General features: G+C 48.0%; 1 protein-coding gene across 2 annotated transcripts in view; it reads right to left on the bottom strand.

Annotated features, from left to right (window-relative positions):
• Positions 1 to 16,381, bottom strand: part of PLCB2 (phospholipase C beta 2) — a 377,710-nt gene that overhangs the window by 253,726 nt on the left and 107,603 nt on the right. For both annotated transcript variants that reach the window (XM_068253400.1, XM_068253401.1), the window contains exon 3: positions 12,402 to 12,470. In XM_068253400.1, coding sequence (XP_068109501.1) covers positions 12,402 to 12,470 — 69 coding nt within the window. The remainder of the gene's footprint in view (positions 1 to 12,401; positions 12,471 to 16,381) is intronic.

Raw genomic sequence — 16,381 nt, 5'->3', positions numbered from 1 at the left:
CTCCATTTCCTTCTGATCGCTGATTGATTATTGTAATTAGTTAGTTCTACTTACTGTTACTACTTACTCTTACTGTACTAGGAGTCTAGGACACTCAGTCACTGTGTGTTCATAGGCTACTAGCTCCTGCGTGCGGTCACTCACTGTCTGAGTGTACACACACCACCCACACTCCATTTCCTTCTGATCGCTGATTGATTATTGTAATTAGTTAGTTCTACTTACTGTTACTACTTACTCTTACTGTACTAGGAGTCTAGGACACTCAGTCACTGTGTGTTCATAGGCTACTAGCTCCTGCGTGCGGTCACTCACTGTCTGAGTGTACACACACCACCCACACTCCATTTCCTTCTGATCGCTGATTGATTATTGTAATTAGTTAGTTCTACTTACTGTTACTACTTACTCTTACTGTACTAGGAGTCTAGGACACTCAGTCACTGTGTTCATAGGCTACTAGCTCCTGCGTGCGGGCACTCACTGTCTGAGTGTACACACACCACCCACACTCCATTTCCTTCTGATCGCTGATTGATTATTGTAATTAGTTAGTTCTACTTACTGTTACTACTTACTCTTACTGTACTAGGAGTCTAGGACACTCAGTCACTGTGTGTTCATAGGCTACTAGCTCCTGCGTGCGGTCACTCACTGTCTGAGTGTACACACACCACCCACACTCCATTTCCTTCTGATCGCTGATTGATTATTGTAATTAGTTAGTTCTACTTACTGTTACTACTTACTCTTACTGTACTAGGAGTCTAGGACACTCAGTCACTGTGTTCATAGGCTACTAGCTCCTGCGTGCGGGCACTCACTGTCTGAGTGTACACACACCACCCACACTCCATTTCCTTCTGATCGCTGATTGATTATTGTAATTAGTTAGTTCTACTTACTGTTACTACTTACTCTTACTGTACTAGGAGTCTAGGACACTCAGTCACTGTGTGTTCATAGGCTACTAGCTCCTGCGTGCGGTCACTCACTGTCTGAGTGTACACACACCACCCACACTCCATTTCCTTCTGATCGCTGATTGATTATTGTAATTAGTTAGTTCTACTTACTGTTACTACTTACTCTTACTGTACTAGGAGTCTAGGACACTCAGTCACTGTGTTCATAGGCTACTAGCTCCTGCGTGCGGGCACTCACTGTCTGAGTGTACACACACCACCCACACTCCATTTCCTTCTGATCGCTGATTGATTATTGTAATTAGTTAGTTCTACTTACTGTTACTACTTACTCTTACTGTACTAGGAGTCTAGGACACTCAGTCACTGTGTGTTCATAGGCTACTAGCTCCTGCGTGCGGTCACTCACTGTCTGAGTGTACACACACCACCCACACTCCATTTCCTTCTGATCGCTGATTGATTATTGTAATTAGTTAGTTCTACTTACTGTTACTACTTACTCTTACTGTACTAGGAGTCTAGGACACTCAGTCACTGTGTTCATAGGCTACTAGCTCCTGCGTGCGGGCACTCACTGTCTGAGTGTACACACACCACCCACACTCCATTTCCTTCTGATCGCTGATTGATTATTAGTTAGTTCTACTTACTGTTACTACTTACTCTTACTGTACTAGGAGTCTAGGACACTCAGTCACTGTGTGTTCATAGGCTACTAGCTCCTGCGTGCGGTCACTCACTGTCTGAGTGTACACACACCACCCACACTCCATTTCCTTCTGATCGCTGATTGATTATTGTAATTAGTTAGTTCTACTTACTGTTACTACTTACTCTTACTGTACTAGGAGTCTAGGACACTCAGTCACTGTGTTCATAGGCTACTAGCTCCTGCGTGCGGGCACTCACTGTCTGAGTGTACACACACCACCCACACTCCATTTCCTTCTGATCGCTGATTGATTATTAGTTAGTTCTACTTACTGTTACTACTTACTCTTACTGTACTAGGAGTCTAGGACACTCAGTCACTGTGTGTTCATAGGCTACTAGCTCCTGCGTGCGGTCACTCACTGTCTGAGTGTACACACACCACCCACACTCCATTTCCTTCTGATCGCTGATTGATTATTGTAATTAGTTAGTTCTACTTACTGTTACTACTTACTTTTACTGTACTAGGAGTCTAGGACACTCAGTCACTGTGTTCATAGGCTACTAGCTCCTGCGTGCGGGCACTCACTGTCTGAGTGTACACACACTAAATTTACTTGTGATTACTACTGATTATTGTAACTGCTAGTTGTACTTCCTGACTGTTACTACTTACTTACTGTACTAGGGGACACTCACTCAGTCACCTCACCAACCAACCCACTCCATTAAAGTACCCCACTTTTCACCCGCCCTTTTAAAAAACTTTTGTCTATACGCCCAAAACATTGAAGATGTCTGGAAGTGGCAGCCAGCGCGGTTTGGGCAAGGGGAAGGGCAGCAAGGGAATCAGGAGGAGAGGGAGCAGCATTGTGGCAAGCCGCGGCCGCGGGCGCGCCACCATGCACAGTTCCGCAGCAGCAGCGTCAGTGGCTAACATTCCTCCCATAGCCACTGGCCGTGGACGCCTTGGGCGCCGCCCAGCAGGAGCATCTGCAACTCACGCTGCAGAGACACAGCAGCAGCAGCGTGTAGCACCTGCTCCCATTTTCCTCCAGCCGGGTCGGAAACGTCCCATTGAGGAAAAGGATGCAGACACTGTGGTGCAACTCATGACGGAGGATGAGCAGCCCGCCATCAGCTCTGCATCCGAGGCCTCCACCCTCACCACCACCACCACCCCTGTTCGCAGCAGCCGCCCAGCAGGGTCTGGGGAGGAGGCCAGTTCACCGTCACTCGCCGACCTGTCATTCAGCAGTCTTTTGACCCCAGGCATCATGAGTAAATTGTCTGCTGTTGTTGGCGATCTTGAGGAGGAGATGCTGATGGGCACTTTGGGGGATGAGGGATTGGACAGCAAGACTGTGGCGACAGTCAAGCAGCCCATCCATGCATCAGGAGAGGAGTTTGGGGGGTCCTCATCCCAGCAGGACATGTTTCAGGAGGGGGAGGATGATGATGACCCGGTGACAGACAGAGACTGGGTGCCACCACCTCCAGGGGATGTCGTCCTCAGCAGCTCTGAGGAGGAGGAGGAGGATGCGCTTGTGGGCCTTGCAAGGAGGCGCATCATTGCAAGCATTGGCAGCGTCCCACACCCTGCTGGTGTCTCAGGCTCAGCAGCAGCAGCATCAGCCAGTACCACCACCAGCCGCACCCAAGCCCCCCCCCCAACCACCACAGGGAGACAGGCAGCAGCGCTTCCATGCCGTAGGGGGATGTTTCTGTCACCAATCTGGCGCTTTTTCACCATGCCCACTGTGTACAGCAAGTACGCCACTTGCAACCACTGTCAGCGGAAGTTGAGCAGAGGTGCAGACCCCTTAAAGTTCAGCACCAGCTCGCTCATCAACCACCTTGCGGCTAAACATTTCCACCAGCATGAGGAGTTCCAGAGGCTGAAGGCATCTGGTGCTGGCAGTGGCACCACACCCATCACTGCACAGCCTTCAGCAGCAGCAGCAGCAACAGCAGCCACCCGCCCTCCTGCTCCTCCAGCAGCACCAGCAGGAGTGCGGAAACGCACTGCTCCTCCCCCCTCTGCAACTCCTGCCGCCGACACTGAGGCCTGTTCTGGCAGCCAGTCCTCAGTGGCCTCCTCTGCTGTGTCTGCTGATTCCCGTGTCAGCAAAAGGCCACGCCAGAGCCTTTTGAGCGAGTCCTTCCAGGGGGTGGTTAGGGCTCTGCCTCCCAGCAGCCGTCGCGTGCGGCAGCTGAACGGCTTGCTGGCACGGGCCATGTGCTCCCAACTCCTGCCGTACACGCTCGTGCAGGAGGGGAGCGACATTCGTGCGCTGCTTGCTTGCGCAGCCCCAGACTGGCAGCTCCCCAGCAGACACTTTTTCTCCCGCAAGGCCATTCCTGCACTGCACCGCTTTGTGATGGCCAATGTGGAGCGAGGGCTGGAGCACGCGGTTGGTGAAAGGGTCCACGTCACCATGGACTCCTGGAGCAGCCGCTTCGGGACAGGCCGCTACCTGTCCTTCACTGTCCACTGGGTCAGCTTGGTGGAAGGGGGTGAGGATGGGAGAGCAGCAGCGGGCACAGCAGCAGCAGCAACACAGTGGGTGGTGCCACCCCGCAGGGTCAGGGGAACTGCAGCAGGTTCCTCCGATCCTCTGCCATCCTCCGGCACACCTGGCCAAACCCCCCGCCTCAGCAGCAGCGTGAAGGCCCGCCACTGCCAAGCGCTGCTGCACTTGGTCAGCCTTGGGAAGACCAAGCTGACGGCAACCCATGTGTTGGCCAAACTCCAGGAGCAGGAGAGGATTTGGCTGACCCCCAGAGGCCTCAGAGTCGGAGAGGTGGTGGCCGACAATGGGGCCAATCTGGTTGCCGCAATACACAGGGGAAACCTGACCCACATCCCCTGTCTTGCCCACGTGCTGAACCTGGTGGTGCAGAAGTTCCTGCGCACCTACCAGGGGATGGGCGAACTGCTGGAAACGGCAAGGAATGTTGTGCGTCACTTCCGGCGCTCGGCTGCAGCCTGTGCGAGCCTGGAAGACGTGCAAAAGGAGCTGGATCTGCCACGCCATCGGCTGATCCTTGACGTTCCGACTCGCTGGAACTCCACCCTGGCGATGTTGGAGCGTCTGGTTGAACAGAGGCACGCTGTCAAACAGTACCTTGCCCTGGCCACTGTTTCCGCAGCTCTGAGAAGGGACAAGACCAGCAACTTCCCGTCCATCGTCCCCGATGATGACTGGAGGCACATGCAGCAGGTGTGCTTAGTGCTGGCTCCCTTCCTGCAGGCCACAAACATGGTGAGCAGGGACCATGCTATGGTCTGCGAGTGGGTGCCCCTGGTTTCTCTGCTGAACAGGGCCCTCGATGCTTTGCTGGAACAGGGAGCGGCAGCCTTGGACCAGCAGGAGCGGCAACCAGCTGCGCAGTCCACCTCTGAGGGGGAGGAGGAGGAGGACTTGGTGGAGGTCCCTGACCTGGCTGCTGATGAGGGGGATCAGCACAGCGCAGCTGAGTTGGTGCGGGGGTGGAGAGAGGATGAGGCGGCAGAGGAGGAGGATGAGGACAGCACTGACGTCGATGTGCCAGCAGACGTGGCCCGCCTCTTCCCAATGGCAGCGCACATGCTGACGTGCCTGCGCAGGGACCCCAGGGTGATCCAGATGAAGCAGAGGGAGGACATCTGGATCAGCATGATGTTGGACCCACGCCTCAAGGGGAAGTTGAGCCAGTTCCTGCCGCCTGCAGGAGGAGACCCAGCACAACAAATAAGGAGCTTGCAGCAGGCCCTTGTTGAGCGCTTGGAGGAAGCCTTCCCCCAGCCTTCCACCCCCACTGTCCAGCAGCCAGCACAGAGGCAGCAGCAGGTGCCTGCATCCAGCAGCAGCAAGCTCCCCACAGACCTGCTGTCTCTCAGCCACGAGCTCTACAGGACTGTAGAGGCTCCGGCAGCAGTGACTAGAGAGGAGATGCATGCAGCAGCATCCTCCTCCGGTCACAGCCAGCGCCTGACCCGCATGGTGGCTGACTACATGGGGACGTACAGCGGGCTTGACAGCGATGCCCCTGTTGATCCCATGGAGTATTGGGTCAAGCGCATGGAGATCTGGAGCGAGCTGGCGCAGTACGCCCTGGAAGTGCTGTCCTGCCCCCCTTCCAGCGTGCTGTCCGAGCGCTGCTTCAGTGCAGCTGGTGGCGTGGTCACCGAGAAACGCTCACGTCTGTCTCACAAGTCTGTGGACAGACTGACGTTTCTCAAGATGAACCAGGCGTGGGTGGAAGGCGAGTTCCTGGCCCCTGTTGTCGGCGAGAGGGGGACATGAACTGGCTGCCGGAACCATCGTTAATGTGCCTTACCACCCTTTACCACCTCCTGGCTCCTGCTCACTAAGCCAGCCTGGTTCACTTTGACTATTACGTCGCCTGCAGCCACACATTTTACACCTACAGTGGGCTGCTGTGTACTGCCCTTCTGCTGTCTGTCTGTGTTTCCCACTGCCAGGGTACACAGATGATTTACCTTCTGCTGCCACTCTGCCACCAGCTATTACGTCAAACAATAGCTATATTGGTTGCAAAACCAAAACCAAACAAACCATTAAAAAAAAAAAAAAGGTTTAATTTTTCTGAGGTGCCCGGGTTGAAAACTGTGTTGTCCCAGTTGTGTATTGGACACAATGTGGGCTGCACGACCGCTGTCTGGGACCTCCTGTTGTGTTTATTTACAGCCCTGGTATCACCGCTAGGTACCAGGGCTATTATGTCACGCTGCCTACCTGCTGCCACACTCACACTGCTCCTCCATACCTCCTCCTGCTGCTGCTGCTGCTGTCTGTCTGTGTTTCCCACTGCCAGGGTACACAGATGATTTACCTTCTGCTGCCACTCTGCCACCAGCTATTACGTCAAACAATAGCTGCTCGCCTACTCCTCCATTCCTCCTCCTGCTGCTGCTGTCTGTCTGTGTTTCCCACTGCCAGGGTACACAGATGATTTACCTTCTGCTGCCACTCTGCCACCAGCTATTACGTCAAACAATAGCTATATTGGTTGCAAAACCAAAAACCAAAAAACCATAAAAAAAAAAAAAAGGTTTAATTTTTCTGAGGTGCCCGGGTTGAAAACTGTGTTGTCCCAGTTGTGTATTGGACACAATGTGGGCTGCACGACCGCTGTCTGGGACCTCCTGTTGTGTTTATTTACAGCCCTGGTATCACCGCTAGGTACCAGGGCTATTATGTCACGCTGCCTACCTGCTGCCACACTCACACTGCTCCTCCATACCTCCTCCTGCTGCTGCTGCTGCTGTCTGTCTGTGTTTCCCACTGCCAGGGTACACAGATGATTTACCTTCTGCTGCCACTCTGCCACCAGCTATTACGTCAAACAATAGCTGCTCGCCTACTCCTCCATTCCTCCTCCTGCTGCTGCTGTCTGTCTGTGTTTCCCACTGCCAGGGTACACAGATGATTTACCTTCTGCTGCCACTCTGCCACCAGCTATTACATCAAACAATAGCTATATTGGTTGCAAAACCAAAACCAAAAAACCATAAAAAAAAAAAAAAGGTTTAATTTTTCTGAGGTGCCCGGGTTGAAAACTGTGTTGTCCCAGTTGTGTATTGGACACAATGTGGGCTGCATGACCGCTGTCTGGGACCTCCTGTTGTGTTTATTTACAGCCCTGGTATCACCGCTAGGTACCAGGGCTATTATGTCACGCTGCCTACCTGCTGCCACACTCACACTGCTCCTCCATACCTCCTCCTGCTGCTGCTGCTGCTGTCTGTCTGTGTTTCCCACTGCCAGGGTACACAGATGATTTACCTTCTGCTGCCACTCTGCCACCAGCTATTACGTCAAACAATAGCTGCTCGCCTACTCCTCCATTCCTCCTCCTGCTGCTGCTGTCTGTCTGTGTTTCCCACTGCCAGGGTACACAGATGATTTACCTTCTGCTGCCACTCTGCCACCAGCTATTACGTCAAACAATAGCTATATTGGTTGCAAAACCAAAAACCAAAAAACCATAAAAAAAAAAAAAGGTTTAATTTTTCTGAGGTGCCCGGGTTGAAAACTGTGTTGTCCCAGTTGTGTATTGGACACAATGTGGGCTGCACGACCGCTGTCTGGGACCTCCTGTTGTGTTTATTTACAGCCCTGGTATCACCGCTAGGTACCAGGGCTATTATGTCACGCTGCCTACCTGCTGCCACACTCACACTGCTCCTCCATACCTCCTCCTGCTGCTGCTGCTGCTGTCTGTCTGTGTTTCCCACTGCCAGGGTACACAGATGATTTACCTTCTGGTGCCACTCTGCCACCAGCTATTACGTCAAACAATAGCTGCTCGCCTACTCCTCCATTCCTCCTCCTGCTGCTGCTGTCTGTCTGTGTTTCCCACTGCCAGGGTACACAGATGATTTACCTTCTGCTGCCACTCTGCCACCAGCTATTACATCAAACAATAGCTATATTGGTTGCAAAACCAAAAACCAAAAAACCATAAAAAAAAAAAAAAGGTTTAATTTTTCTGAGGTGCCCGGGTTGAAAACTGTGTTGTCCCAGTTGTGTATTGGACACAATGTGGGCTGCACGACCGCTGTCTGGGACCTCCTGTTGTGTTTATTTACAGCCCTGGTATCACCGCTAGGTACCAGGGCTATTATGTCACGCTGCCTACCTGCTGCCACACTCACACTGCTCCTCCATACCTCCTCCTGCTGCTGCTGCTGCTGTCTGTCTGTGTTTCCCACTGCCAGGGTACACAGATGATTTACCTTCTGCTGCCACTCTGCCACCAGCTATTACGTCAAACAATAGCTGCTCGCCTACTCCTCCATTCCTCCTCCTGCTGCTGCTGTCTGTCTGTGTTTCCCACTGCCAGGGTACACAGATGATTTACCTTCTGCTGCCACTCTGCCACCAGCTATTACGTCAAACAATAGCTATATTGGTTGCAAAACCAAAAACCAAAAAACCATAAAAAAAAAAAAAAGGTTTAATTTTTCTGAGGTGCCCGGGTTGAAAACTGTGTTGTCCCAGTTGTGTATTGGACACAATGTGGGCTGCACGACCGCTGTCTGGGACCTCCTGTTGTGTTTATTTACAGCCCTGGTATCACCGCTAGGTACCAGGGCTATTATGTCACGCTGCCTACCTGCTGCCACACTCACACTGCTCCTCCATACCTCCTCCTGCTGCTGCTGCTGCTGTCTGTCTGTGTTTCCCACTGCCAGGGTACACAGATGATTTACCTTCTGCTGCCACTCTGCCACCAGCTATTACGTCAAACAATAGCTGCTCGCCTACTCCTCCATTCCTCCTCCTGCTGCTGCTGTCTGTCTGTGTTTCCCACTGCCAGGGTACACAGATGATTTACCTTCTGCTGCCACTCTGCCACCAGCTATTACGTCAAACAATAGCTATATTGGTTGCAAAACCAAAAACCAAAAAACCATAAAAAAAAAAAAAAGGTTTAATTTTTCTGAGGTGCCCGGGTTGAAAACTGTGTTGTCCCAGTTGTGTATTGGACACAATGTGGGCTGCACGACCGCTGTCTGGGACCTCCTGTTGTGTTTATTTACAGCCCTGGTATCACCGCTAGGTACCAGGGCTATTATGTCACGGCGAGCTGCCTGCCTCATTGACTGCCTGCTGCCACACACTCATCCTCCTCCTCCTGCTGCTGAATTTACCTCCTGCTGTCTTTGTGTTTCCACTGCCAGGGAGCACATACAATGGCGCTTCCAACATGCGTGCGCCCACCAGCTATTTGTTACGCTCAAAAATAGCTGCATTTCTTTAAAAAAAAATTGAAAAGAGAAATACGTGAAGAAGAATAAGACTATATTGAAAAGGAAGGAGAAGATGAAGAAGAAGAAGAAGAAGAAGAAGAAGAAGAAGAAGAAGAAGAAGAAGAAGAAGAAGAAGAAGAAGAAGATATAGAAGAAGACGATATAGAAGAAGACGATATAGAAGAAGACGATATAGAAGAAGACGATATAGAAGAAGAAGAAGAAAGATAAAGAAGAAGAAGAACAAGTATATACAGTAACACTACTGAACAAAATTAAGGACACAACTTCTCTTTCCACATTTTTTTTTAAAGGAACATCCCCACATAATCACTTGCTGTTGTTACTTGGAAAAAAAGAGGTTTCTTGCATCATTCACCCTCAAAACAAGTGTTGGAAGCTATTTAAGGCCAATTCGAATAGTCAGCTCGAATAGTTAGCTCGAATACCGACTCGAATAGTGAGCTCGAAGTCCGAGGTCGAATCGAATAGTAAAAATTATTCGACTCGAATATTCGAATGACCTCGAATAATTTACTATTCGAATTCGACCAAACTCGAATTTTAAAAAGGGGTATTTGAGCACCACTAACTATACTTGCTATACTGGGCTAACTGTACTTGCTATACTGGAGTAACTACTGGCTATACTGGGCTAACTGTACTTGCTATACTGGGCTAACTGTACTTGCTATACTGAGCTAACTGTACTTGCTATACTGGGGTAACTACTGGCTATACTGGGGTAACTGTACTTGCTATACTGTGGTAACTACTGGCTACACTGGGCTAACTGTACTTGCTATACTGTGGTAACTATACTTGCTATACTGTGGTAACTATACTTGCTATACTGGGCAAACTATACTTGCTATACTGGGCTATCTATACTTGCTATACTGGGCTAACTATACTTGCTATACTGGGCTAACTGTACTAGCTATACTGGGCTAACTGTACTAGCTATACTGGGCTAACTGTACTTGATATACTGTGGTAACTGCCGCCGCCACTAGCCATGCCCCTCCAACCCCCCCCCCCCCTCCCCCGGGGGGGCCCCCGGAGAAAATTTTGGTCGGGACAGTGGGCCCCGGGCTCAAAAAGGCTGGGGACCCCTGGTTTAGAGTAAATATGTCATGCCTGAAACAGTAATGTTACTATTGCTACTGTAAAGTAGTGTTGGTGTTCATATTTGGGAGATTGAATTTGGAAACTTCAATTCACCTGTTTACTACACTTCAGCACCTGAAGCAATGGACAGGGGCACGGAGAGTTCACTTGTGGTTCACTCCACACTTCATGTGACTCCAATGCTTCATCCTTCCAAACTGGACCCCATGACCCTGTCTGCTGCTTCGGGTGCTGAATTCTGGTGTGCAGGAGAATTTGGGTTACCAAATTCCATCTCATGAATTCGAACAAGAATTTTTGAATCAGGATGATAGATATCATTTATTGGCCAACTTAGCGGTAAAGGAGTAAGTTTTTAGTTCATAAGCCTTCTTCAGAGTTTGTTCCTGTATACTGACAAGATGTTAGAACACACAGCTTATATACACTGGACATTAGAAAGAGAAACATTGTTTAGCAAACATACACTTACTGTATGTCATTCGATGCTTTGTCATTGGATTAACTTTTTTTATTTGCATTTAACCACTTCCCAACTGAGGGGTTTTACCCCTTGACCACCAGAGCAATTTTCACCTTTCAGCGCTCCTTCCATTCATTCGTCTATAATTTTATCATTACTTATCGCAATGAAATGAACTATATCTTGTTTTTTTCGCCACCAATTAGGCTTTCTTTAGGTGGGACATTATGCCAAGAATAATTTTATTCTAAATGTGTTTTAATGGGAAAATAGGAAAAAATGTGGGAAAAAAATTATTATTTTTCAGTTTTCGCCCTTTATAGTTTTTAAATAATGCATGCTACTGTAATTAAAACCCATTAAATGTATATGCCTATTTATCCCGGTTATAAAACCATTTAAATTATGTCCCTATCACAATGTTTGCCGCCAATATTTTAGTTGGAAATAAAGGTGCATTTTTTTCAGTTTTGCGTCCATCCCTAATTATAAGCCCATAGTTTATAAAGTAACAGTGTTATACCCTCTTGACATAAATATTTAAAAAGTTCAGTCCCTAAGGTAACTATTTATGTTTTTTTTTTTAATTGTAAATTTTTTATTTTTTTTTTTAATTACAAAAAAAAATAAATTGGGGAGTGTGGGAGGTAAGGAGTTAATTTTTTGTGTAAAACAAGTTTATTTGTGTGTAGAAAATGGTTAGGGTGTAGTTTTACTATTTGGCCACAAGATGGCAACATTACCAATTTGTTTCATGCTACCTGCAAGCGTCCTTCCGGACTCTTGCAGGAAGTAGAAAGAGGCTGGGACTTTGTTATTTTTTCACAATGATCGCGCTGCTCAGCCGAGCGGCAGCAGGTCATTGCGGGGCTTAGATCAACGAACGGGAATGGATTTTCCCGTTCGTTGATCTCTGGGCGAGCGGGCGGCGGCGTGTTTACTAGCGGCGGGCGGTGTGTTTACGAGCGGGAACGCGGACAGCGGCGGGAGTGCGCAAAGTACGGATTTCTCCGTCCCTGGGGGTGAAAGGATGGAAAAAGGGGCGGAGAAATCCGTACGCGCGGGGGTAAAGTGGTTAATAGAACATTACTGGGAATGCTGTTTTTAGCAGTGATAGTTTTGTTTTTTTCAATGTAGTACAAAGCTATGCAGTTGTTGAATGACTTTGTAACAGATCAACATGACTAGAATCGATCGGATGTTAATCAGTTGGGACATATTTGATTAAATTGATCCAACCTGATGGAAAAATCTGCCCATGTATGGCTACCTGAATGCATAGATAGGAGTGAGTTAGATACGGCTGTCAAGAAAGGATTGTGGGTGAGATGTGGACCAGAGGTCATTTTAAAATAAATGCAGGAAGTGGAACGTGCCTTTTGTTAAAATAGCAAAAAAAGAAAAACTTCTTTAGATACAACCCTTAATGATTAACCAAAGATTTCCAGAAGAAAAACTTTACCTTTGGGATTTTGGCACGTTTTCCAAATCGTGTATCTCGGATACTGGTCAATTCAACAAATTCTATTTCCTGCAGAAAATATAATATAAGTTTAAAATATGGTACAAACAAAACCAAAGAAAAGTAATGCTGGGCATACACGGACCGTTTCTGCTGCTCAATTAGCCGCCGGATCGACTCCCGCTGCGTCCCCGTGTGCGCCTGGATCGATTCCCGCTCGTCCCCGCAGGCGCTTCCTTATCTTCTGCTCGTTTTCCGCTATTGTCCACCCGCGGGGATCGAGCGTGGAATCGATCCACCGGATCATCGGACACGTCAGATATTATCAATCGAGCCATCAACGGCTCGATTGATAACAAAAAAACGACCCGTGTAAGCCCAGCATAAAACAAAACAAAACAATGCACAACAATAATGATTTTACATTAAAACCTCAGTGACAAAATCGGGAATAGCTATTGCTGGCCACTTCCTAAAAATTCTAGTTGCCTAGCAATTGTGACAATCATCTGGTTTTAATACTATTTGAATCACTTGGATCTCTGTGCATTGTTGCAACATCACCACTAGTTCTACCAAACTTTTGAAGAACTGAATACATGTTTTCAAACTACAGCAATTAGAGCCACAACTTTCAGAGTCTTGAACCAGTATTGTTTTATGTAAAATGGGGCCATGGACAATATTGTGGGCCCTTAGATTTTCATACTATACTGGCAATAAACGTATGATCTCTACAGCCCCTTACTTGTGGGCCCTGAAGGAGCATGGAGACCTGGGCACATGCCCAGTTTGACACTATGTCGGCAGATATGTGCGCCTTGGGTGTTTATTAGATTTTACAACCCGACTAAACCCAAAACTGTGCAATTTCAGGTTTAAGATTGGCACACCTTGCCGTGTGTAGTCTGGGTGCTCAGTCTCGATGCGAAGACAACATCAATCCAATTTCATTGGATCCAATTTCATAATACATTATATGTCTGCACTTTATCTGATGAAGGGGACCCTCTGCGGCCCCGAAACAATTGTCATGCTGTGCGAATAAACTTGCTTGGAGAATTGACATGGTGTGCCAGTCGACCTTGTATCAATAAACCCAAAACTGAACAAGGTAATCTCTATACCTGTATTTAAAGGGGGCTTAGATGCTTTCCTTGCGTTGAAAGACATCCATGGCTACAATTACTAGGTAATGCCCAGTGATGTTGATCCAGGGATTTTATCTGATTACCATCTGGAGTCAGGAAGGAATTTTTCCCTTTTGGGGCTAATTGGACCATGCCTTGTAGGGTTTTTTTCGCCTTCCTCTGGATCAACAGGGGTATGTGGGGGACGGGCTGGAGTTGTACTTTGTACTGGTTGAACTCGATGGACGTATGTCTTTTTTCAACCAAAATAACTATGTAACTATGTAACTATATTAGCAGCCTGGATATTAATAAATGTACTGTATATAAACAGTGTATGGAAACAAAGCAATGGGCAGATTTCACCTGCTTTATGAACAACTTCACTTGTCACTGCAGTACAGCTTGCTTCCTCTATTTTCACCTGATAAGCAGGACAATCAGGTGTGACCATAAAACTCCCAAAGTAGTAGTAACAACAGATGCCAGACTATATTTCCTGGCATCCTTGGATTACAATAGTAACAATGAACTTGATTCACAAAGCAGCATTATGCTGTAACATATTGATTTACGCCTTCTGTACTATTTTACCCTACTACACACACACACACACTGGGCCTGATCCAAATTACTTTTTCTACATTGATTTATGCCTACTGTACTATTTTACCCTACTACACACACACACACTGGGCCCGATCCAAATTACTTTTTCTCCTAAGTTTTCTCTTAGGATAACACTTTTAATCTTCTGTTTAAAATTATGTTTGCACTAGAGGTGTAGCGAACGGTTCGCCGGCGAACGGTTCCAGGCGAACTTTGGTGGTTCGCGTTCGCCTGCACCAGGCGAACTTTTGCGGAAGTTCGATTCGCCCCATGGACTTTAATGGCCGCCGACTTTACCGGTTAATAGCAAAGTCCCCTTACATAGTAGAAACACCAAAATTGTTGGGAATGTTAAGTGGAATAGTGGGAACAAGAGGAAACATTTTTCCAAAAAGACCTTATACTTTTTGAGAAAATCAATTTTAAAGTTCCAAAGTAAAATGAGCCGATTCATAAAAAAAGAACCGATTCATTAAAAAGAACCGGATGATTCAAGAACTGTTACTATAGCAGAGAATGCGTCCTGAGCAGGACGTGAAGCTGCCGGCTCGCTGCTGTCTCTCCCCACCTGCCTGCACCTGTCACCCTCACCTAGCCTGGCACCCAGCGCACCCATGGGTGCCAGGCTAGGTGAGAGTGACAGGTGAGGAGGTGGGGAGAGACAGCAGGAGCCGGCAGCTATGCGTCCAAAAGGACGCATTCTCTGCTATGTGGGGGACGTCGGAGATCTTCAATCAACTTAATTGAAGATCGCAACATAAGAGGATACAGTTCGTTGGATCGTTTACCATGGATATTGGCGTGGGAAAACTTTTTTAAAGGTACAGGTAAGTATTTATGGTTAATTTAGAATAATAAAATACTTTTCTCGTGGATGTGTTTTTATTTCATTTAACCCTTTGTGGAAATGGGTAAAGGGTACTGTACCCCTATACTCATTTCTCCTGGGAGGGGGGTGGGCATCTGGGGTCCCCTTCTTAAAGGGGACTCCCAGATGCCACCATGAACCCCCCCCAGGGAGTCATCGCCCCCATCTCCTCCTGGGGCACCGGAGGTGGGGAAGAGCCCCTTGTCCATGGATTGGACAAGGGCTCCGGGGGGGGGGGAGGGGAAGGCTTGGCTGCCCCCCCCCCTTCCCCCGGAGCCCCCATACCATGGACCATGCGGGCTGGTATAGCTCAGGGTGCGAAGCCCCAGTCGGCCGGGGCTCCGCATTCTGGCTATCCCAGCCTGCATGGGGGACAAGGAGTTACAGAGGCTCGGGAGGGGGGCCCCACGTCATTTTTCTTTTCATTTATTTCCCACACTCAGCACATAAAAATAATAAAAATATATATGCAGTGGAGGAAATAATTATTTGACCCCCTCACTGATTTTGTAAGTTTGTCCAATGACAAAGAAATGAAAAGTCTCAGAACAGTATCATTTCAATGGTAGGTTTATTTTAACAGTGGCAGATAGCACATCAAAAGGAAAATCGAAAAAATAACCTTAAATAAAAGATAGCAACTGATTTGCATTTCATTGAGTGAAATACGTTTTTGAACCCCTACCAACCATTAAGAGTTCTGGCTCCCACAGAGTGGTTAGACACTTCTACTCAATTAGTCACCCTCATTAAGGACACCTGTCTTAACTAGTCACCTGTATAAAAGACACCTGTCTACAGAATCAATCAATCAAGCAGACTCCAAACTCTCCAACATGGTAAAGACCAAAGAGCTGTCCAAGGATGTCAGAGACAAAATTGTAGACCTGCACAAGGCTGGAATGGGCTACAAAACAATTAGCAAGAAGCTGGGAGAGAAGGTGACAACTGTTGGTGCGATTGTTCGAAAATGGAAGGAGCACAAAATGACCATCAATCGACCTCGCTCTGGGGCTCCACGCAAGATCTCACCTCGTGGGGTGTCAATGGTTCTGAGAAAGGTGAAAAAGCATCCTAGAACTACACGGGAGGAGTTAGTGAATGACCTCAATTAGCCAAATTAGGGACCACAGTCACCAAGAAAACCATTGGAAACACATTACACCGCAATAGATTAAAATCCTGCAGGGCTCGCAAGGTCCCCCTGCTCAAGAAGGCACATGTGCAGGCCCGTCTGAAGTTTGCCAATGAACACCTGAATGATTCTGTGAGTGACTGGGAGAAGGTGCTGTGGTCTGATGAGACCAAAATAGAGCTCTTTGGCATTAACTCAACTCGCTGTGTTTGGAGGAAGAAAAATGCTGCCTATGACC

The sequence above is a fragment of the Hyperolius riggenbachi genome, chromosome 9 (genome assembly GCF_040937935.1).
Source record: "Hyperolius riggenbachi isolate aHypRig1 chromosome 9, aHypRig1.pri, whole genome shotgun sequence".
Classification (NCBI taxonomy): domain Eukaryota; kingdom Metazoa; phylum Chordata; class Amphibia; order Anura; family Hyperoliidae; genus Hyperolius; species Hyperolius riggenbachi.
Note: the sequence above shows the minus strand (reverse complement) of the source record. Positions and strands in the feature narration are given on the sequence as shown.